Below are 24,461 nucleotides of genomic sequence, written 5' to 3' on the forward strand. Positions count from 1 at the left end.
ACAAGTTACATGCTACATGTAGGCTCCCTCTTAGTATTTTTCTATTCAAACTGGAGCGCGATTTCTTCTTCTTCTTTCTTCTTTAAATCTCGACGAAGATAGCGAGGCTTTTAAAAAACTGTCACCACAGCGATCTTTACAAAAGTTGTTGAGTTTCAAGTTTGAAAGCTCTCGGTCAATTTTTGGTCGTTCTGCTTCTTTCAGACGGACAGATTTCGTTTTCTGGTCGCATCCAAATCCTCGAAGATGGGAGCCTTCTCTTAGCTAAGGTCAGATCCACGGATGCTGGCAAGTACACGTGTATTCGAACCAATGAAGCGGGTTCAGCCACGGGGGAAGCGTGGGTCTCGGTTATGGTTCGCACCCAGATTGTCCAACCTCCAGTGGACACGAAAGTCATCTTAGGGCACGTGGCCACGATGGCGTGCAAAGTATCGGCAGATACTAATGTTTTGTTCGACATCAAATGGTTCCATGAGGGTAGACTGATTAATGACGAGGCCTCGCACCGAATTGAGATCATGGAGGATGGAACCTTGAGAATAGCTGAGGCTCGAGCCAGCGACGCGGGCGAATACACTTGCGAAGTGGATTCTCCAGGGGGAAATGATCGTCACTCATCCAATTTGGATGTCATTGAGTTGCCCTACGCTCCAACGAGTGTTTTAGCAGAGCGAGTTAGCAGTGGGCCCAAGACGGTGAACGTGTCTTGGACGCCAGGCTTCGATGGCAATAGCCCAATTATCAAATATATTCTGCAATACCGCTACGTTCCACAAAAGGGCACGGTCCCTAAAGATGACATGAATTGGATCACAACCTTGGCCAACATATCTGCCAGTTCCCGCAGTGTTCTCTTATCGAACTTGCGTTCCTCAGCCGCTTACATCTACCGGGTGTCTGCTGTGAACTCCGTGGGCGAGGGGCCCCAATCAGCTCCATCTGAGCGAGTGGTTCTACCCCAAGAGCCACCGTCAGGTCCACCTAGAGGTCTGGTCGGAAGTGCCCGATCAGAAGCCGAGATCATGATCCAGTGGCAACCTCCGAGCGAGGAGGCTCAAAACGGAGACATTTTGGGCTACATCGTGCGATATCGCCTTTTCGGCTACCATGAATCGCCTTGGTCCTACCGAAACATCACTAAGCATCTTCAACGAACATATCTGGTCACAGAACTTATCACGTGGAAAGACTACGAGGTCCAGATTGCTGCTTATAACAGTAAAGGCGTGGGCTCTTACTCGTCGGCTATCAAGGTGAAAACTCGAGAGGGCGTGCCTAGTGCTCCACCCACCGGGGTTCGCGCCCAGGCTGTCGATTCCACGGTGGTTAGAGTCTGGTGGTACCCTCCAGACCCTCAAAAGATCAATGGCATCAACCAAGGCTACAAGTTGCAAGCCTGGCGTGAAAGCAACTCAATCAATCCCGTGGCTTCGGTTTCGGTCGCTCCTGATGTGCTGAATCCACTCAGTGAACAATCCTCCGTAATTGATGGATTGAAACCTTGGACGGCCTACAACATCACCGTTCTCTGTTTCACCAGTCCTGGCGACGGGGTTCGCTCCCCTCACGAGCTGGTTCGGACGCATCAAGATTTTCCCGGTCCAGTAAGTAATCTTCGCTTTGAGGACATCACGGATCGAGGGGTGAGAATGATGTGGGAACTGCCGAGTGAGCCCAATGGGATCATAACTGGCTTCACCATTCGATACATGGTGAAGGATATGATTCATACTCTGGTGGAGAGGAACCTCACGGCCGAAGATATGCAATTCAAGTTGAACAATCTGAAGCCGACCACTCACTACACGTTTGAAGTTTACGCCCTAACGGAAGTGGGACGAGGCAAGGCCAATGTGGCCACTATTCAGTCTGGCGTGGAGCCAGTGCTGCCATTGCCTCCTTTGAGGTTGGCGGTCTCCAACATCGAGCCATTCTCCGTTGTGTTGCAATTTACGCCCGGCTTCGACGGGAACTCTTCGATCACCAAATGGACCATTCAGGCCTTGAGTGCCCGGAACGCGACTTGGACCACGATTTATGAGTTGCCCGCCGAGCCTGATTCTAAAGCAATTACTGTCAAGAACTTGATTCCTTACATGGAGTACCAGTTGAGATTGGTGGCCAACAATGTCGTAGGACCCTCTGAACCCTCTGAGCCTACGCGTCAGTTCCAAACAATTCAAGCTCCTCCCAAACACCCGCCTCTTAATGTGACAATTAGAGCCATGTCCGCCACCGAGTTACGGGTCCGTTGGATCCCATTGTCCCAGGGTGAATGGTACGGGATTCCTCGAGGCTACAACATCTCCTATCGCATTTTGACAGACACTTCTCAATTAAATTCATTGTCCATCGAGGATCCAACAAAGAATTCTTTTGTCATTGACGGCTTGGAGGAGTTCACGCTTTACGAAGTGTTGCTGCAGGCCTACAACGATTTGGGCTCTTCAGATCCCTCCCCAGTGGTGCTGGCTCGCACACGAGAGGCAGCTCCAGGCGATGGGCCCTCAGACATTTCAGTGGAGGCCACATCCTCGACCACCATTTTGGTCAAGTGGGGGGACGTGGCGAAGAAACACCGAAACGGAATCATCGAAGGCTTCAAAGTCTACTATGGAGCCAAAAGTGTTCCATTCAAGTACAAATTGATCGAAGGGAATGCCACAAAGCAGACCACCTTGACTGAGCTGAAAAAGTACACGAAATACGCCATTCAAGTTCTCGCTTATACTCGAGTAGGCGATGGTATTTTGAGTTCTCCTCCGTTACAAGAACGTACTTACGAGGACGTGCCAGGGCCACCCTCGAATGTCTCCTTCCCCGACGTGAGCTTCACGACGGCTCGAGTCATTTGGGATATGCCTTCAGAGCCCAATGGTGAGATCAAGAAATATCGGGTCAGCTATCGACTGCAGAAACCAGAGTCTGAGAACTTTACGCGAGAATTTCTCCCCACTGACCGCACCTTCCGTGCTATCAATCTCGAACCAATGTCCTACTATGAGTTTGAGGTCACGGCCAAGACAAATTTGGGCTGGGGATACGCTGGTAAAGGGTTAGTCTTTACCACCAACAATAGGGAGGCTCCCAATCCTCCCTCGGCTCCTCAAATCTCGCAGAGCCAGGTTCAAGACCGAGAAATTACCTTTAGTTGGAATCCGGGTCGGGATGGGTATGCTCCATTCAGACATTACGTGGTTCAGTTTTCTGAGAACGGGGCCGGTTGGCAGACGGTCCCTGAATTAGTGGACCCAACAACTACAACCTACACCGTCAAGGATCTTCAGCCATTTACAACGTACAAGTTCAGGTTACAAGCTGTCAATGATATTGGTCCAAGTGGGTGGTCCAAGGAATCTAATATAACCCAGACCAAGCCGGCCGCTCCTAGAATTCCAGTAGAGAACTTGAAGGTCACGCCCATCACCCGAACCAATGTGAAGGTGGAGTGGACGCCTCTCAATCCCGAAGATTTCAATGGCGATGCGAAATCTGGTGGCTACCAGGTGGAATACCGCGAAATCAACGATTACCCAATCCCACTACAATCTGCACCACGTGTGGAACTGAAAGGAGCGAGTATGAACAAAGTCATCCTAGAAGACTTGGGGATTGGCAAGAACTATGAAATCATCGTGAAGCCCATCAACAGCCAAGGCCAGGGACCCCCCTCGAGGCCGGTTCCAGTTTACGTAGGTGAAGCTGTTCCAACGGGAGCACCTCGAAATATCAAGGCCGAGGCTTTGTCTCCAACGGAAGTTCGTCTCTCGTGGACAGCTCCTGAGGCTGACCAACAAAACGGAGATCTCTTGGGTTACAAGATCTTCTACTTCTCCTTACCGGCCAACTCAAGAAACTCTGAGGAGATTGAAGTCGTTTCGGCCTCTCACACATCCCATTCTCTGATCTTCCTCGACATGTACACCAATTATTCAATTTCAATTTTGGCCTTCAACCCCGCGGGTGAAGGACCCAGATCAAAATCTGTGTCTGCACGAACCCTGCAAGGGATCCCTGGACCGCCAAGCAACTTGAAGTTCTCCGAAATTACCATGAATACCTTGAAAGTGAGTTGGGATCCACCCGAGAAACCAAATGGCGAAATCCTCGGTTATATCGTCACCTACGAAACAGCCGAACAGGATGAGAGTAAGTTCGTTTACCCCGTTTCATCAACCCGTTTTTCCCCCGACGGTCATTGATTAATTATCTCGTTCATTTCAGACTATTCCAAACAAGTGAAGCAACGGGTTTCCGAGCGTTTCTTGTTCGTCCACAATTTGGAAGAATCCGTGACTTACACGTTCTTTGTTCGCGCTCAGACCATTGATTATGGGCCTCCAATGTCCGGCAATGTGACCACTGGCCCTCAAAAGGGTTCACCAAGTCGACCCCGAGAACTGGCCTTAAGCAAGACCCTGAGTGGGATCAAGCTGAGCTGGACCAATGGTAACTCCGGAAAAGGACCCATCCTCGGCTATTACATTGAATCTCGACGCAAAGGTTAGTAGTGTTTCAAAATCTTCTCCCCGCACTCCCAATGAATGATTGGATCTCTCTCTATGAATTGGTCTTTCGTTTCTGTTTTCTATTCCCATACGAGCAGCCACGGAGGATTGGCAGATCTGTAAGTGAGCATGGGACACCTCGAGTGTAACACTTTTTGTATGCCTTAACATTTTGACATATACAGGGTGGATTTTATAAGGTGTTACAGAATTTGCTTTGGCAACAGTGACTATATGGTTGAACCATTTACTTTCCAAATTGGTGCCCCAATTGCCGACGGTATTGGCTTTGCATTGAAACCATTGCAACATTTTTTGAACAACAGCTTTCGACGTANCATACGAGCAGCCACGGAGGATTGGCAGATCTGTAAGTGAGCATGGGACACCTCGAGTGTAACACTTTTTGTATGCCTTAACATTTTGACATATAGTGTATGTGTGCATGTGTGCGTGCCTCTGACTAACCTGAGACAAAGATAAGAGACTCTTCTTGTTTCAACTCTCGTTGATGCCTTCAAAATGTCTGACATCTTCCCGTTTCATCTCATGTTTCTTCATCCTTGAGGTTCTCCTCCCTTTCATTTTTGTGAATTCATGCATCGTGTTCTCTTTTTTTGTTATCCCCAAAAGTGTTCCAGTTTCAAGTTCCTTCATCCGATTTTCGATAGTTGTCTGAAACCCTCTTCCATTTGTCAGTCAGGAGCGCCGTAATAGGCAAATCTAAATCCTCTGTTGAAAGGACATTGAAATGAAGTGGGTGGTGAGTGAGTGAGCGAGTGAGTGAGTTCTGTACAAGAATCCGTCCCATGGAGATGGGTTGTGAAAGTGAGCGGAGGACATGCTTTCAATTGAAGTCCGGGTCGCTCCAACGAAGGCCACGGATGAATTTTATTCCTCAGTCCAATAAACGACTTGGATTGGGGGGTACTTTGTATTATAGCTACTACGACTTGATTCACGCATTGAGCAAGAAAAGGCAAAGAAAATCAAGGAAGAAGGGGGAGCAGGCAAGCCGCGTATTTGCACAATAAATTAGACTAAATGGGATCTGAAGGCCATCAGAATGATGGAACTGAAACTTTTTTGGCACATTCATCCTTGTGCTTTTGGAAGTTGGGAAGAAAGTCGCCAGGGATGTGCGCCTAGTTGGTTTTCATTAGTCATTTTGAGGGGCAAACGTAAATCGAATCTGCCAGACAAGCGTCGTGCCTCATTATTAGAACAGAATTATGACAATTGCCCCGATCGAGTCCGGAACAGAGAAAAGAGAAGGCTCTTGGAGCCTGAGTGGGAAAGGAGCCAGCCAAGCAGTCTTACCTGCTCCTCACTGAAATGGATGATGAAGATGCGCTTGATTGGTGATTTAGGAAATGAGATTGTCAAATATGTGTTCAGAGAATTTGGGCTTATTCTGCTCGTATTTGAACTTCTTTACTGATTGCAACTGACTTTCTCGAAGCGAATGTTCCTTCTCAGAACTCTCTCGCGTCTCTTCCACCTCAGACAAACTGTACAGATCCTAGATGTTTTTTTCGTTGTATTCTGTAAGTTTTCTTTATTTGATGAACCTTCTAATCCCGACAAAGCCATAATCTTAAATTGATACGCTCCTCATCTAGATGAAGACAAGTGGAAAACTGAGACCAAGACGGAAAATGGTGCGGTTCAAGAGTATTCGGTTCCATATCAAAACCTCATCCCAACCACCAGCTACTCTTTCCGTGTGATTGCCTACAACAAATACGGAATCTCGATGCCTGCCAAGTCAGCTGACGCGGTAAGTTGTGTCATTCGTTTGCTCGCTTGACAAGTCCACTTACTTTTATTTTGTAACCTTGGTAGTTGAGCACTGCAGTCGTGCCCTCATATTTGAGAGCACATTTGTTTTGTAGTGCTATGTGCTAAAAAGAAGAATCGCAATTACTTGTACAGTAACCCAAAAGAATTATCGGACACAGTCCACCTAACGTTGGACATAGGTGATAATAATCAATCTCAAGAGTCATGACCTAAAAAGCTATAGTCGAACTTGGTTACCATGGAGTTGGTTCTGTGGCGATAAACCAAGACCCAAGAAACTCTAATAAAGAGAAACTCGAACCTCGCCAAGTTGGAACACTTAAATTGTTAGGGCCTCGGGAAAGTGTCAATGAAAGGAAAGCTTTCCAGGGAGAGTTGAAAAAATTCGTTCACTGAGTTCCAAATTGACTTAAATATACACTTCATGGGAATTTGACGATTCCCTGTGCAACCACTCTGCTGCTCCCGTTTCCCCCCTTTCTCCAACAACCAATTTGCACCAATTAAACCCTCGTTCAACTCATCCAACCTCAAACCAAGTCAAAAAATTTAAAGCCCGCTCGTTCCCGGAACCACAAGTCAAGTCGTTCTAGGGCATTTTCACCCCCCCCTCTTTTCACACGGGGAACATCCTTCTTCCGGGTTCTCGAGGGAATTTGTAACCCTCCAAATTTATTCCCGAACCTACATTTTTGAAGAAACTTTCCTCCCTTCTGGTTCATTTTGGTGTAGTATCAAAACTGCTGCCATAGTCAACGTAGCATTTAATGCATTGAAAGCTTGGTTAAAACCTCAATTTGTATTCCCTCGACCAACTAGGGGATGAAGGGTGTTCAAGTTGTCGGGTGCATTGCGAAAATGAAGCAGCCAAGAGGCGTTAGAGGAGAAATACGTTCAGTTTCAGGCTTTTTTCCTGGTCGGTTCCAGCCTTTGAGCTCTAATGCAGGGAGCAGGGAGATGGGGAACAACTTTGGCAGATGTTCCAATGTATCAGTGGTCAATAGAAGGGGGGAGCAGAGAGATTTTTAGGAACATGAAGGATTGTCGCTCCACTCAAGGCAAGGACTAAAAGGTCACGTGGACAGGAATTGGTTGGAAAAAGGGAAATGCTTTGTCTTCCTCAAGTCCATTTTGAAGTGTTGAAAAATGAGCTGAAAATGTAGTTGAGCGTGGGACAAAAACGCATTCCCTTCCTTGATGAAATTTAAATTTATGCGCTGAAAGTGAATCCGAAAAGTCTCTGGACCAATGTCCTCGAATCGACCGATTCGGACTTTTCCGGCTCTCATACTTGAAGGTTTTTTTAAATCATGAAAATGCCAGGTTGTTCCTCAAGCCCTATTTTTTGGTTCTTGGCGATATGCCCTCGATTTCCAAAGTGCATTTTCCACCTTGAAAAAGGCGACCCTCTAAAGTTGGGAAAACAGCTTAACATCCTCTCGATCCTTGTTTGTTCTAACGAGATCCAAATCTCAATTCGCTAGATTTAGGCTCTTCCAGAAATACATGAGGATTGTGTTCCCAATTGCAGCTCCTTACTCTTGAAGATTTGGTCTTTCCATTTAAAAACCTCCTCGGAATCTCTTTGATATAGAAACAAATCCGTTCTCAAGACTGGCTTGAAGTAGATTTGTCACCATTACAGAGGTCAATGGGTTTCTTGAGGGAGGGGAAAAATAGGGAGAAAGGATGTTAACCGAAGAGGGGGGGGGAGGAAGAAGGACAACAATGAGGAGAGAGAAATGTCGTTGTTTGAAGGCACCCATAGATAAACGTACGGGCATTTGAATGCGACGGAATTTGTAAAATCGGCCAGCTCCTATAGAAACAAGAAAATACCACCAGTCTCAATATTTGTTGGCGCATTTAAGGAGCCTCAGTCCAAGCCAGGCAACCCAATCGATAGCGCCTTGTCTGAGAGAGCCCGAGGAAAGGGGGGGGAGGCCAAAAGTCTGTTAATATGTCCGCTCCAACTCCCCTGGAATAGCAAATACGGTTTGATCCTTTGAGGATTTGCACCCCCAGCCTGAACTTGAAGGAAGGTGCTCCTGGACTTCCATCCAAGTTGTCTCGAGGCCAATGTATGTACATACATTGGTAAGGTATCTCAGACCTGGACCTCGCTTCCCCCTCGTTGGAAAATCAGAGTGTGAGATGTCGTTTTAGGAGCTCACCACTGAGAGACAAATCGTACTCCCCAGTTTCACCCCGGGGAAACCGTTCATCATCCATGCGTACATATTTAAGATTCATTCCAACTTGGTCGGCTTTTCTCTGTTGTGTCCCCCATGACAAAGCTGAGCAGTGGTTTTTTGACACTCACAAAAGCTCGTCATCATCATCACAACGACGACGACGACGATGATGATGATGATGATGGCGTTCTTTCCGAGTCTGTCTTGTTTCCCGGGGTCAAGAGGTGCTCAGAACTGATGTGTTTGATTCCCGTTTCAGATAACGACACCCTCGAAACGCTATTTGGAATTTGGCTACCTCCAAACGAAGCCTTTCTATCGGGAGCCGTGGTTTTTGGTGGCTTTGGCAGCCGCCTCGATTGTCATTATCATCATGATCGTCGCCATTCTTTGCGTCAAGAGCAAGACCTACAAGTACAAAGGTGAGTTTGCCCCTTGATTGCATCCAGCTGCCAGAAACGCCCTCCTTCAAATCTCTTGCTCTATCTCTATCATTACCCCACCATCCACTCGGACGATCCAACGACGACATATTACGTACACTTTTTAAAGTTGAAGCGAAGACTTGAAATCCCACTTTTGTTTGCTTGAGACTGGAACATTCCGACTTAATGAAGATCTTGTGGTGCATTTGTACCATGACATGGAAACTGCATGCACTTGATGACTACAGTCTTCTTGACACTGACCGCGGTTATTACATTCGCTTTTGAATTTGATGACAACGGCCCTTGCCGACTTTCAAGGAGCATTTCATATGCTGACAAACTTCACCGTTCTGTAGACTGCAGACCATCTACCGCCATATCAGACAAATATCGATTATATTTGACCTGTTTTTCCTCTTTATCCTCCAACTTTGATCCACTTCATCTCGTCTCGTCGCTACACTAAACAGTAGTGAGGGTGATTCGATTAAGATCGGGTCAGGGTAAGATGCAACTGATAGATCAATACATATCACCTGCCTGTAATGATCATTTTCGCCTCATTGTGAGCATGATTGCTGGTTGATGTAGCTGACAATGCTATCATCTGCCTTTATTCTTTAGTTTCTGCTTTATGTTGAATGAAATCACCTTAGCGCGAAGTCAAACATTGCACACATGGAGGCACCATCTTAGATTTATCATGAATATCTGACGACTGAATTCCACCCCGCATTCATCTTACAATAGCTTCTATGCACTTTCATACATTTTGTTGCTCGTTGTGCCTTTCTGCTTTTATTGACCGAACACCTCCTCTGAAGCAACATATAGCTTCTCGCCACTACACTCGTTTTATGGCGGGAATTCTTCACGGGTCCCTCTACGTCTTTCCTGTTTCTCCTCAGAATACGGAACATTTTATGCGATGACCACCTGTGCCGTATCTCTTTGGACTTTCTCGTCTAATCTCCGGGTATCTAATCAATCGTTGTATGTATCATCCTTTTCAGATCAAGCTAAACAGCAGCGTTTGGACGAGAACGTGAGCTTGGAGGAGCCTAATTATGCGACGTTCGAAATGCGCCAATCTCGACGTGGGACTCTCAAATCCCAGAGGGGAACTATGAGGTCCACGACGAGTCGGAAAACCAACCACACCACCGCAACCTCGAATAATTTCGCTATGATCAACGGTGCGCGGATCCCGCCTAGACCGACACCATCTTTAGTCAGGTATTCCGACGAGGACGACTCGGCCCGCGGCTACGACGAGAATCCGGATGATTCGGATTCCCTCACCGAGAAGCCATCGGAGATCTCGTCAACGGACTCTCAGGTAAGGCCATAACGAGCGATTGCCATAACGGGACAAGGTCGATCTTTCTCGGTCGATCTTGGCATGACATTTCGGAAGAATCCGTAACTTGATTTCACTTTTTATCGCTCTAGGGTACCGAGAGTGAACAAGAGAGTACAAATGGGTCGGATCCCCACTCGTTCGTCAATCATTATGCCAATGTCAATTCCACCTTGCGTCAAAGTTGGAAGAAATCAAAAACTGCCGTGGCCGTTCCGCCACCGAGGGCCGGGTCCACTTTGGGGACGTTGCCCAGTCGCTCTCAGGCGGGCACGTTGCGAAGTGGGGCGACTGGACGAGATGTCTCCACGCCCCAGGTGCCTCCTCAGTCGTCTTCCTCTCACAATCTCCAGTCCTCCACATACCAAAGTAACAACCCAAGAGGCTATTCCAGTTTCACGGAGAGTGACCAGGACGCGTCCAGCGCTGTGGTCAGTCTCAATGGCACTCAGATTGTGATGAACAATATGGCCAGGTCCAGAGCACCTCTGCCGGGTTTCTCGTCCTTCGTTTGAAGAACCCTCCTGCTCATTGCAACCGAATGTCGAAATGAACCTCGTGAGCGGTTGTGATTCCGTTGGCGGCCTTCGGATACCCACCTCCGATCACCACCTACTCGGATCACCTACCATCCCAAATCGATAGTTTTCCCGACGAATGACGACATCAACAATATTACTGCTATTACTCTTGATTCCACTGTGATTTAACCTAGGGCTGTGTTACTATCGTACTCTTTTTTGTATTTACCGGCGACCACGTGTCTTTGATAGTCGGTTTCTCGTTTCATTTGCCATGAACACGATTGGCATGGCAGTCGGTCATCTAGCTGACTCTTGAATTGTGCAACATGTTTTGCTCGAACTATTATTATTCTCCTTTGGCTTTGTTTCATTTGTTTCGGCTGTGCATCTCCAACATTTCACATACAAACACGCAACTCGCAACTCTTTCGCTCCAAGTTTCCAATGTTTGATCCACTGGCTCTGTCAAGTAAGAGAATGGAACTCAAATCTAGATTGGATGAGCCATGGCTGCGCTTTTTGGCAAGTCTACATCTTTCTGACCTCATCATCGGCTTCCCAACTCCGTCCGAGCTTTGACGGTGTTCGTTGCCCACACAAACAAATGCTAACGACAACAAACGAACGAAAGATGGCCGTACCAAGACTAATATTAGATCCATATGTATGGAACAGTACCCTAGACTTGCTTGATCTCCTCACCCGCGCCATGAAGAATATGAATGAAGACAAACCAAGTAATATCAACGAATGCTTCTCGGAAGAATGCCAAAGTGCCCCATCAAAAAACTATGATCGGGGGAACGCCTCACTGCATGTAACTATTTCTACATGTACCATTATCATCAACATCACATTGCTCGTTTGAATATTTGCATTTGAATACTGGCTATAAAGAATTGATAAATGAGACCGGATCATTTTTTAGGGGGGTGCTTGGGGACGGAGAGTTCAAATGGTTGTCATCTGACTGGCGATGGGTCAATGAGCTTCGGACAGAGAAAGGATAAAGTGTAATGCATTTGTGTAGGGAACTTTTAGTCGACCAGAAATCATAGCCTTGGACCGATTCAAAGAAAAGCTTTCAAGACGGGGAACTTTCCTCAAACCTTGGCCTCTTTAAATTGGGTGAAACAAAGATTCAAGAGTGTCATTAGGTGAAACGGATGGTGTTCTTTGATGCAAAAACGCGTTGGTAGTTGCAAGAGATAGTTACCAACATTTGAGCATTTTATTGTTATTTTTAGCCATGGTGAAAAAGATGTAGCTGGATTGCATTCTTCGTAAATTAACGAGCAAGATATTTGAGATAAGCTTTTGTAGGTGGTATGAAACGAAAGCCCAAATTGCAGGTTATCCTTCATTACGGAAGCTCTAGATTCTTTAGGGTTAACAACAGACTTTTAGAAATGTGAACTGCGAACGGAAGGGAAATTTTCATATGTCCTGAGTCCATTCTCTTCATTTTGAGCATTATCCTCAGTTCAAAAGTTTGAGTGATATCATATCAGCTGAAAAATGTAGGTCTCGATAGCAGCATTATAGTAATATTTACCAAAACTCGACCGTCCATAATAAAAACCTGATCCCCTTGGATGCCAAGAGACGCATCAAAGATACTCCGTTCTTTGTGCTTGAGTTCGAACCCTAAAACGTTCTTGCTCTTTCCAGTTTTTTTTTCTAGACCTTTTATCAAAATGGCAAGACATTATTGTAAATATTTGTAGGATCCTTCCATCCGAGCCCCGTAGGATAGGGACCCATGTAACCGGCCGTGTGAAGCATTAGGTTAGGTTAGACATGGTTAGGCAATTTGGCCCATATATCATACTTAGGGTACTCTATAAGTGTGGTCAACGTTGTTTGGTAATCACTACATAAAATTTGAATTTTCGGCCTCCTCTTAGACAGCTGCATAAGTTTTTGGCAGCATAACTTTGAAACAAACCAATTTACCAGTAAAGAGAAAAATAACTTGGGTTTAATTGAGGAGACCTAAGTTTCTTATTCTATTACTGCATTTTGAAGATCTGCTCAGATTCCTCTGACCAAAAGTAGGCCGATTTGGTGGGAAACCTGCCTGATCACAGTCCTTATATCTAGAAGTTCGTGATTCAACCAAGATATGCAATTGCGACATCTTGAATTTTTAGCTGCTGATAGACTTGTGATCAAGAAAGGCTCAGTTCTCAAAATAGCTTTGAGGCTCAAGCTCGTGGTCCATCAAAAAGACTCGTTAGTCAATACCATATCGCCTTGTAGAACCCCAAACTTAAATGAACTTCGAATAAATAAAGATGCGTCCATTTAATGAATAGCTATTCTGAACCCAGTGCAGCTCAGTTTTTTACAGCAAAGGAGAGAATCTTAGATTGAGAACAGACTCAACTTATGTGGTAAAGTGTTCTATTCGTGATCTAAAATTAAGTCCTTCGCATAAAACACTTGGGCTTCGAACTTTATAGAGTCGCCTTCAAACGCTAAATACTCTCATTTAATAATAGGGGCCCTTATTTGCAACGTCAAGCAGCCCAACGGTTTTGGCCCTCCCCCGTGAATGAAAAGAAAATATATAAAAAGGTTTCCTTCCCGATTTTCTTAAAAGTTTCGTATATACGTGATGCAAAGATTTATTCTCTTCACTGTTGTACTTCTTTGACTGAAGCACTGGTCGCAACTAAGCGGGTACAATTTAATAAAAACTAAAACTTAACGGCCCTCAAATGTGGAATATTTGCCTTATGTTAACTTTTTTCAAACCATGAAAAGAAAATAGAAAAATTGCCTTTCATTATCGTATAATTTTTTTGTTTTGTTTTTGCAGATTTAAGCCATCTTTTTTCCTTCCAAAAGTAACGCTAACTCATTGCCGTGTCAGAGAAGTAATGGAAACAGTAACGGCGAACCTGTTTTCAGTTACGGTTTAGGCCCTGTCTTTTGTACAAGCCTCTTTTGCGCTAATGGCCAGTGCCAAAACTTTTTCAAATAATCATTTTACAATCAAGCTTACCTATATTTTAGCTTTAAATTGAGCAAAACGTAATATTGACAGTCATTAGATCAGGGTGTGAGAAACAATGCTGAATGAACTTTGTATAATTTGGAGCATAAAATATGTAAGAAGGAAAAATTAACTATTGCTTTTCTGGTTTTTGTTGAGAGTTTAGAATTTCTAAATACTTTCTATGGGCCTTCTAACGCTCCGCAAAACTTTGTTTACTGTCTACACATCAGAGGGCGCTTTGTGAGTTAGCCTCTACCAAATATAGGTCCGATTGGGCCGATTCCTCTTTATTGAGTTATAATGCGTTTGAGTTGATTTTGGTTAATTCTATCAAAATCTCATGTGCACGTAGTATCCCAGGTCTCTTAATGTCGGGAAAAGAAATGGCATTTACTGGATATCATGAGTAGTCTAGTTCGCAATCTACCGTGCTCTTCCCCATTTCGTTTGGGCTGTCTGACGCCAGAAATAAGGACTCCTATTGGAATGTGTGTTCGCAAATAAGGACAAAGAACAGTAAGTACTAAGTAGGAATGAAAACAGAACCTATCCTTTGAATGAAATCTTGCTCTTGTCGAATCAATGTTTGTAAACTTCTTTCCCTAGCGACAAATAGACGTCCCCTTAAGCATGTCCACCACGATCACGAAAGACGAGGATGATACCCAAACAATCAAGATGACGTCGGCAATAAGAACACCACTACCACCACCACCACCACCACCACCAACAACAACAACAACAACAACAACAACAACTGTAGCAATAGTGTATTGGCATTGACCAACATCCAGCACACTCCCAATGAGGGACGGTCGGTCCTCGCCTAAGAAGCGAAGGTTAATGGTTTTCAGGCACTCAGTCAGCTTGGTCGGCCGGTGGCTCAGTTCGTCGAAAAGTTTCAAAAGACGTTGTCATGGCCTGGGTTCCGGCTTTCATAGTGGTCCTGGTGTTAAATTACTCAAATGAGTTTGCGGTGGCAAATAGTTTGCACAAAACCCCTCCAATGGGATTCAGCTCTTGGAACACCTTTTACGCGGAGAATAACGAGCAAAAAATGATGGAAGTCGCGCAAGCTATCAAAAGACTCAATCTAGACAAATATGGATACATTTACTTAACTATCGATGACTTTTGGCAGACTCGGGAACGAGATCAAAGGGGATTTCTTCAAACTAATGTTACCAGGTAAGAATCTTTGACATCTCGTTGAACTCTCGAGCTAAAAATGGGTCGGCCTTGAGTTTGGAGGAATCAAAGAAATTTGACAATAGGTAATAGGTTTTACCGTGGGGATGTGTTGGATAGTTAAATGAAAGGGAGCGGATAGTCAAAAATTGCATGTTCTTTAGATTTTTTGATTTCTGCTCCGAATGAAAATCAAATGAAAACTCAAGTCCAAGCAATGTGGAATATTTATTTTGCTCATTATACCAATGCGATCATCAATTATCCCTGAAAGTGTAAATATTCCAGGTCTGAATTATTTCGCTTCAAGCACTATAGTACCTTTCATTGAGCGGAGGTGGCACCCCCTGTTTCGTTGAATTGCGGACAAACAAACGTAGAAATGAGAGAATATGCTCTAAGATGCCAGACTTTATCAAGAGAGTAATCAATGAACAATTCATTGTTCAAGTATAGAGACACAATGAATGGGCCGCCAAAACTTCTACAAGACGTTTCAAATTTTCTATGAGTAAAAATCTGAGCAAGTATGGCATTTCACTGTCCAATCCATTGTCACACAAAAGTGAGCATTGTTGATTTATGATGTGCACCCACTTTGTTTTCAGGGGATCAAATTTCAAAAAGCATCCACATTTTATTGCTCTACCCGTCAAAATATATGACAGAATTGTTAGGAGCTAATTTTTAGCATATTGTCTAGAAAATGATGCGAAATTTATTTTCAAGACTAAATCAAATTTGAGATTTATAAATCTTTATTTATAATTTCTTTACTTGTGAGATTTAAAAAATGCAATTATAAATAAAAGAAAATAAAATCAACAAAAGAAGTGAGAAGCCACTGTTTTCTAAATAAAAGTAGTGTTTTTGTCTCTAAATGGGTTAATATGGTTAGTTGGTTTAAAAGTTGATGTGGTTGCTCGATTTGAGGAAAACCACTAATTTAGGAAATGTTGATCACAAGTATGTTGCAAGCAGCGATGGCAAAGCTCGACTTTGAAGGAATTTCTGCTTCTGTCTGTCACTATTTTCTGTCTGATGGTCGAAAATGGCTTTCATTGATTGCTCATCCCTGGTCGTGAGTAATCGGGTCGGTCTACCCGATTTTCTATGTGCCTTGGGTCTACCCAAGGACGACTTCACCACGTCGTCCTTGGTCTACCTTAAAACGCTGAAAACCCATCCGGGAAAATGATGAGGGTGCGTGATATTTTTCGAAGGCATCACGTTGGAACTAAATTTGTAAGTTTGGGTTGGAAATATGGTTCCTTCAGCCATTAAGAGTAAATTTTGCAACGTTGAAGATCTGGTTTTCACTATGACATAGACTCTTTACACCGTGTTAACTAGTGTGCGACATCAGGTGACATTAGGTAGCGTTTTGCTCCAAATATTTCATAACTTCGATAGTTTTTACATTTCAACTCGATGAAAGCCCATAGCCACTTTACCATCTTTTCTTGGACCCGTGTCACGTTATCATTAGTTTGAATTTCAAGATCGATATGCGGACATAAATAGCCGACAAGTATATACCAAACAGTCTTTTCAGCTCATTATTTTGTAACGAAATGTGTGATCTAATTTTTGTAGCGTGAGGTTCTGGAAAGTAGCGGGGAACTGGCCAACATAATCTCTTGACTAAAATTCCAGATTTCCACAAGGAATGAGATTCCTCTCCAACTATGTACACAAGTTAGGATTGAAGTTCGGCCTTTATTCTAACGCTGGATATCGAACCTGTGGGGGCATGGCAGGTTCTTTGGGTTTTGAAGAGAACGATGTCAAATTGTTTTTGGATTATGACATCGACTACCTCAAATACGACAACTGTTATCCCAAGGTAGGGAGGAACCCGAAAACTAACTTGAATTGAAATTAAAGAAAATCCGAGTATGATTTTTTTTCCAGGATGCAGCGCATAAACACCATATGGATTATGATAAAAGTCTTCTTCATCTCCCGAGCTACTACCAAGACCCTCCCGAACGACCCCGATTTGAGATCATGTCCAGGGCAATTCAGGCAGTCAGTGCTGTGAAAAATATTACCATGGAGCTTTGCCTTTACGGTTGGGGCAATGTAGAGAAATGGGGTCCAAACAGTGCCCAAATCTGGCGAACATCAGGTGACATTAGGTAGCTTTTTGCTCCAAATATTTCCTAAATTCAAACACTTGCTTTCTTTTCTATTGGGAGGTAGTTGCCAATTGTAACATAATAGCGGGTTTAAAAAAGTGCGGTAATTGAAGATAAAGGCCTCCCCCCCCCCAAAAAAAAATCAGGAGGGAAGCAACCGGAACCACATTTTTTCAAAATCAATTTTTAGCGACAACTGGAACTCTGTCCTCCGTAATCTGGACCGAAACGATGAGGAGCGATTTGTCCATCACCAAGGACCTACTTTAGGCTGGAACTACCCAGATGCGTTATTCGTTGGGAAAGGTGGTATGACCGATATTGAATACAAGTGAGTTACTGTTTACTTCCATAACATGTTGCTATTCAAATTGCAAAGTTATCGTTGAAAGTGCAAGATATGCCATCTCTCTTCAAGGAAATTGATAGTACTTATTACCTTTCCTCACTGGTTATACATTCATTGCTTTGCTAAGCACGCCGAAGCAGAAATATGTAGATGCCTCAATGTAATTCATAATTTTGGACGAATCAAAACATTATAAGGACGAAGGAAGAAAAGTAAGTAAATGAAGTGTTACATGACTTATTTAAGCAACAGTTGTTGGGAAGTTCCTATTTTATGAACGAAAACCACCCAAGGATCCTAAGGTTGTGCGAAGGAGCTTGTGTTTCTTGACGCGCCTAAAAAAACATTTCATGCGTTTCTTAGAACGATGTTTTCAATGTGGTGTATCGTCAAATCTCCTTTAATGTTAGGATCGGATATTCGTGGACTCAAGAAATCTAGCCCCGCTTACAAGGTATTTTACGCACACATTGGTAAAGGCAATATGCTCTTCAATCCAGATTCGTCATGCTTTCATCTGTTTTAGATTTTAACCAACACAGAGTTGTTGGACATCAATCAAGATTCACTTGGAAATCAGGTAATTGAAGCTCTCGAATAGGCAATGTCATATATTTGTATCGAGTTTGTACATCATGGCTAAGAGTCCATTCTAGGCTACCTGTGTCAAAAATTGCTGTTCACGAGGTGTTATGGGAGGGATAGATTCGGAGAAAACCTGCCCATGGTTCAAAAGTTCCTTTCAAATTTGGAAAGGTCGTCTTTCACGAAATTCATTTGTGGTGGCAATCATAAACAGGTAAAAGATTGACTGGCATTGTTTGATTTGAGCCATATATGAATGGATAAATCCAATGATACTGTCTCCTTTCAGATTTGATCAACGACAAACGATTGACTTTTTGTGGATGGATGATGTTTACTTGACGAAAGGTCAAACATTTAGTATTCGAGATCTTTGGAAACACACCAATCTGCCCAGTTTTCAAGTGAACGAGACAGCAAGTTTTTCCAAAACCCTTGAACCCCATGATTGTGCCATTTTCAAACTGATACCGTCCGTTTGATGATCAGACCACAGCTTCGATTTACGTATTTTGCAGATCAGATAGACGCACATTGACCTAAGAAGCTGAATTGATGAAATTGCATAGTCCTTTGATAAAAACAAAGCTAATTTGTTTATGTTAAATCTATATTCAAATGACGTGTTGTTGACCTGATATAAACATGTGATTGTTAAGTTTATCAAAGATCATCGACATCAAGATCATTCGAAGAACTGGGCTTCCATCATGAAGTTCTTGATCTTGTTTGCTGTTTTGGGAGTTGCTTTGAGCTCTGAGAGCCGCAAAACTTACAATGGGTAATCCGTCCGTTTTCCTTTAGTAAGAGAAATAGAACATTTTGTGCCTAACAAATGGGTCCATATTCAGGTACCAAGTGTTCCAAACCGAGGTTTTGGATAAAAGTGGAGCCACCGCTTTGCAAAAACTGGCGGTAGAGAATGACCACTTCGACTTTTGGAGCGGCATTCCCTCCACCGGCACCAAGGCTGAGCTTATGGCTTCACCGGAAGATATTGATGCTCTCCGTGAGTTCTTCACTGCTCGAAACATTGGTTTCAAATTGAAGGTCCCAGATGTTCAAAAGTAGGTGAAATAATTGTAACTTAAAAATGGCTCGACCCATATTGGAACTGGGAAATGCTGCAATCTCAACATTTGTCTAATTGTCCTTGCAATCTAGTTTCATTGATGAGGCCTCCAAAACCAATTCCAAGAAAGAACACAATCCCGAGTCCAGATATCAATTGGATTGGGAAGATTACTATCAATTCGACGTGATCACTGACTTTATCGAGGAGCTAGCTCAAACCTACGACTATGTGAGCACCCAGTCCATTGGCAAGAGCTTCGAAGGTCGCGATACCAAGATTTTGTCCATCACCAAAGCCGCTCCTGGAGCTCCAATTATTTGGCTCGAGACCGGAATGCACGCTCGGGAATGGATTGGACCTGCTGTGGTCACCTATGCTATCCGAGAGCTCTTGGAAAATAGTGAAAATCAGAAATACATTGACAACTTGAACTTCCACATTCTCCCTGTGGCCAATCCCGATGGCTACGAATACACCTTCAATGGTGTAAGGCCACAACAAACAAGTCTTCTCATAATCTCATCTACATGAACGATCTAAATGTTTTCAGGACCGGCTTTGGCGAAAGACTCGTTCCGAGACTGGGTCAGGCTTGGGTTGCAAGGGAGTGGATCCTAACCGTAACTTTGGCTATCATTTTGGAGGTTCGTAACTTCGCTGACCTTCAAAGTGTTTTAACTAATTTTGAATGATGGCAAAACGATTGGATCTTTCATGAATATGATCATCGAAATTCAGAAGTGCTCTTGCCCTGGGTTATTGGAAAGGAACGGAAAGTTACATTGCCTTTACTAAACAATACGATACTTTCATTTGCAGAGAGTGGTGTGAGTTCATCCAAGTGCTCTGACGTTTATAACGGCCCAGAACCCTTCAGTGAGCCTGAGACTGCCAATATTAGAGACTTCCTTGAGACTTTGGACTCCATTCCTGAAGTTGCCTTCGCATTTCACAGTGCCGCCGAGATTTTGCTTTACCCATACGGTTATGATTATGATGTCTTTCCCGAGAATATTGACGAGATTGTAAGTAAACGTGTCAGAAAAAAGGGGGCATGCGGCCACTTGCTAGCCATGCCTAGTAGTAAACATGCTCTGAGTGCACTTGGGAGATACCACTAACCAATGTTTTCCGACAATGGGGAATGCCATAAAGTACATTAGCGTACAATAATACTTCAAAGGAGTTCATTCTAATGTATTTAAAGTGCGGGAGCTACTGAAGCTAGGAAGGTCATTTGCCTGCACCTTTTTCCTGTTATCGAAGCTTGTAGCAATCATAAGGTCAGCTAAGGATCATGTTGATAGTTGATAATGTACTCTATTTCAACAGGCCCACATAACAATCTCATGCAGACGACAAACTTAAACCTGACAACGAGAGAGAATGTAAGAACATTAGATAATGGTGCAGTTTTCTAAGAGTTTCAGAACGAGGTTTTTTTAGCGAAAGAATGTTTTGATTGATTTGATATATGGACCTCACTACCCAACAAGAGACTTATTTAAACTGTCTTGACGGAATTTCAAATGTTTCCTTAGGTTGCCCTTGGTGATGAATTTGTGGATACTTTGAACGCTGTGAACGGAATGACATTTGAAAATATTCCAAGCACCGACTTATGTAAGATTTCTATCAACCTTTCTATTGGTTCTTAGGGAACTTACATTTTATCATGTTATAAAAATATTCGTCTGTGATCTATAGATCCCTGCGCTGGAACCAGTCACGATTGGTACAAGGGAGTTTTGGGATCTCGATTTGCTTACACTTTGGAATTGAGAGATCAAGGATATGGATTCGTGCTGCCCCCACAACAGATTGTTCCCTCTGGAGAAGAAACTTGGGCTGCCATCAAAGTCCTCTTGGACAAAGTCTTGGAATAAAGATAAATTGACAGGAGAAAAAGCCTGAATGTTATTCGATTTCTAGAAATTAATTTCAAAGGAAAATAAAGCATATTGGATCAAAACATTCGTTGGACATTGAAAGCTAATGGAAAGGAAAAAATGAAAGGACACTGGAACCTTTGTTGAAGGGACTTTCTGAAGGGGCCAGGAACTGTTTGGTTTGACCTGGTTTTGGATGGGAAAACTCCGTCCTCCATTAATAAGCCTTTCATAATGGAAGCCTTAAGAGCTTGAATTGGTCACACCCAGCCACTACTTGACTGTGGGATGAACCAGTCAAGTGTAGGCAAAAGAGACACAGGTACTGACACTCTTGATTTGATAGAAACGCCCCTTGTCGTGAAAGAGGTCATAGAGATCAAAGAGAGCAGAGTAGAGATTGCTCTTGAAATTTGCGATGTCCATAAATGACAGAGATGCAAAAAGGCGGAGAAAGGGTGTAAATTGGCTCACCCAGAATGGTGTCCTATACTAAGAGAGTTTGGCCTTCTCAAGTTCCATGAGAAGGGATGTTCCAAAAAGGGATGTAGCATTAAAGCACAAGGTATGCCTCAATTTCAAATGCACAAAGGCCCATCTCAGGGGCGCTAGGAGGAAGAGACACCAATCTCTCAACAGACTTACCCCACCCCTTTCCTTTCCCCTTCCCTCTTTCCCTCCCATTCTTCCCCTCGCTCTCCTCCAACCTCACCCTCAATTCCTCTAACCTCTCTTCTGACCAAACTTTGTAGCCCTGATTCCTTCTCTGGTCGTCATGAGCCCAACGAATCTTTTAGATCGTGTGCTCAGGTGGCGGCCAGAGTTCCTTCTCCCCCTCTTTTACCCTCTCCTCAAAGGTTCTCTCATCCTCCGCCTAAGATGAGTTTTGTCCAAAAGCAGGATTTTTTAAGGTGAGAAGGCCTAGTCAAAGATTTGATAGCACTAGTCCATGGAAGGACAATCAGCCCGTAAAAGGGCTGCATCTAAATGGGCATTGTCTTATTTCGAAAAAGGATAGCACAAAGATCAAGGTTCTTGAGGAACTAGCTTTAGCCAGGCATTCCCATGGCAGAAACCTGGCCACTAGAGAGAATAGCATTCTCGACTTGTCTTTTTCCAATGACCCTGATCTGATTCAGTATGCCCATGTGACACCTAGTGACTAGGCATTGAAATGGGATCAAGCTCCCCTAACCTTTCCATAATCAATAGCCAATGTTCATCTTTGAACTTGAACTTAACCAGACCGACCTTTTTGGCCGGTCTTATCCTAGACATGGAGCCCTAGAGCGCGCCGCCTTTTTAGTAATGGTCGGCCCTATCTCAGGAACATTATGCTGAAAAAGGAATCGTCCATAGATGTAGCCTTAGACAAAATGATTATAGTTTTTGAGGACGTCTGTTCCACTCTAGGAATCTCAGAATGTGCTCCAAAAGACGGGGCGCAGTCCAAAATTCCAAAGTATTGGAAGAATTTGTTCAAAAAGAGTTGCAAACTAGCAAAAAGGTTCCAGAGCAGTTTGAATCCAGCAGTTGTGGCTAGCGTTCAAAAAAAGTTGGATTTGATCCAATGTAGAATTAAGGCCTCAATCAATTGAAAAAAGAAAGTATAGTAGTTCAGGAGGTCAGGTCGAATCCGAAGTCATTTTTCTCTTACGCAAACTCTGAGAGCAAGATAAAGCACCTTTGGGCCTTTTGAGGTCAATGGGGAAGCCATAGGCAATGTAGAGTTTACGACCAACATAAATTTACTTGGAGATCAGTTCTCTAGTGTGTTTTCAACTCCAAAGAGTTTAGGAGCAACAACCCATTGAGCTTTTGATGAGTTTGTTGAGACTGGCAAGGTTTTACCAAGTTGAGCGTTTAGATGATCTTGCAGTCACAAATCAAGATGCTTTAGAGGCCCTCAAGGACCTGAGACCCTCAAGCTCTCCTGGCCCTGATAGTGTGACATCTCAGTTTCTGATGAGATGCTCACTAGTTTTTGCTCCCGTTTTCTCGTACTTGATGCGTTTCATCTTGGATCTGGGCAATTTTACCTCTTCTCTGAAGCTAGTTCATGTTGTTCAAAGTTTCAAAGTTTCAAAGGGGGAAATAAGCCGCTCCCCAGTAACTATAGGCCGTTTTCTCACACTTCGAATATTGCGAAGGTGTTTGAGAAGATCATAAAGTTCAAACTTGTTGCATTTCTTGATATTCATGAAGTCCTTCCTCCTAGCCAGCATGGATTCCGAGCATATTTTAGCACGTTGACACAACTGATTGAACATATAGAACAGATTATTGAGAAACAAGAGAGACTTGAGTGAGTCGATGTTGTCTATCTTGATTCTGCAAAGGTATTTGACAAGGTAGATCATGGCCTTTTAGTTAACAGGCTGCATGAGATTGGGATCCAAGGCAAGGTTCTCAATTGGCTAAGAAGTGTCATTTATGGTAGGAATCAATTAGTTAAGGTTGAGGGATCGCTTAGTGACATACATGATGTCAAGTCTGGTGTCCATCAGGGCTCCATTTTGGGTCCTCTCCTTTTCATTATCTTCATTGCTCCGCTTCAAAAGCTTGGTAATAGTAATGTCAGTATCTCTTCCTATGCTGATGATACAAAATTGGTATTTGCTAGGAATGGTCAGAATACCGGTTGTCTGGTAGAGGTTCTAGACCAAACCTACTCATGGGTTGCTGCGAGTAATATGACACTGAATGAAATGAAATTCGGCTCAATGACCTTTGGGTCGACGTCATTGGACACTCGACTATTAGATGATGAAGGTAAGGGCATTCAGCAAATCTCATCCATGAAGGATTTAGGCGTAGTCCTCCAAGATAATGGAAAGTTCGATGATCATCTCCAATTGAAAGTTGGTAAAGCTTTTCAAATATGTGGTTGGATCTATCGCACGTTAAAGTCCAGAGATAGTGTCTTGAATATGCTTCACCCATTGGGGCTCCAATAAGTTCAGTAGGTTTGCAAAAGGTCGAGCAAGTCCAAAGATGTTGCACTAGTAACATCACAGGATTGACAGAGCTCTCATATTGGGAGAGACTAACAAAGTTGGGACTGTACAATGTTCAGAGAAGGTACGGAAGGTATCTGATACTGTACGTCTTCAAAAGCATCCATGAGCTTTGTCCCAACCCAGGATTTAGGGTCAATTCTAGTGACCGTAGAGGCTTAATATGCGTTTTGAGAGCACCTTCAAGCCCTCAAGAATCCAGGCTAGCTAAAACAATGAAGTCCAACTCCCTTCGCAATTCCTTGGCCTCCTTCATTGTTCAATTTGTTGCCTTCAAATATTCGTAGGGCGTATGTAGGCGTTGATCCAGTAGCAGGATTTAAGTCAGACTTGGACAAGTTTTTGACTAAAATTCCCGATCAACCTGATATTCAAGGGTTTGCCAGATCAGC

At 43.6% G+C, this 24,461-nt stretch overlaps 3 protein-coding genes across 6 annotated transcripts in view; all 3 read left to right on the forward strand.

Moving 5' to 3' along the window:
* Positions 1–11,731, forward strand: part of LOC131893399 (protein sidekick-like) — a 50,706-nt gene extending 38,975 nt beyond the window's left edge. Inside the window, exons 9-16 of one of the 4 annotated variants that reach the window (XM_059243412.1) lie at positions 205–4,152; positions 4,228–4,506; positions 4,610–4,630; positions 6,134–6,291; positions 8,769–8,931; positions 9,408–9,440; positions 9,951–10,276; positions 10,390–11,731. In XM_059243412.1, coding sequence (XP_059099395.1) covers positions 205–4,152; positions 4,228–4,506; positions 4,610–4,630; positions 6,134–6,291; positions 8,769–8,931; positions 9,408–9,440; positions 9,951–10,276; positions 10,390–10,812 — 5,351 coding nt within the window. In that variant the 3' untranslated portion in view covers positions 10,813–11,731. The remainder of the gene's footprint in view (positions 1–204; positions 4,153–4,227; positions 4,507–4,609; positions 4,631–6,133; positions 6,292–8,768; positions 8,932–9,407; positions 9,441–9,950; positions 10,277–10,389) is intronic. The other 3 variants (XM_059243428.1, XM_059243421.1, XM_059243435.1) reach the window with 3 other exon arrangements.
* Positions 11,732–14,625: 2,894 nt separating this feature from the next.
* Positions 14,626–18,724, forward strand: LOC131883741 (uncharacterized). The gene is made up of 8 exons (XM_059231286.1): positions 14,626–15,013; positions 16,670–16,859; positions 16,928–17,154; positions 17,345–17,485; positions 17,867–17,957; positions 18,030–18,083; positions 18,160–18,302; positions 18,378–18,724. Exons 1-8 carry the CDS (start codon positions 14,742–14,744, stop codon positions 18,568–18,570), a joined length of 1,311 nt encoding a protein of 436 aa, XP_059087269.1. The 5' UTR covers positions 14,626–14,741; the 3' UTR covers positions 18,571–18,724.
* On the forward strand, positions 18,716–21,135 carry LOC131883745 (carboxypeptidase B-like). Its single transcript, XM_059231298.1, has 7 exons — positions 18,716–18,869; positions 18,940–19,155; positions 19,253–19,649; positions 19,714–19,807; positions 19,983–20,188; positions 20,705–20,786; positions 20,871–21,135. Exons 1-7 carry the CDS (start codon positions 18,799–18,801, stop codon positions 21,047–21,049), a joined length of 1,245 nt encoding a protein of 414 aa, XP_059087281.1. The 5' UTR covers positions 18,716–18,798; the 3' UTR covers positions 21,050–21,135.
* The last annotated feature ends 3,326 nt before the right edge of the window (positions 21,136–24,461 follow it).

This window comes from Tigriopus californicus, chromosome 1 (assembly GCF_007210705.1).
Source record: "Tigriopus californicus strain San Diego chromosome 1, Tcal_SD_v2.1, whole genome shotgun sequence".
In the NCBI taxonomy this organism is placed as follows: domain Eukaryota; kingdom Metazoa; phylum Arthropoda; class Copepoda; order Harpacticoida; family Harpacticidae; genus Tigriopus; species Tigriopus californicus.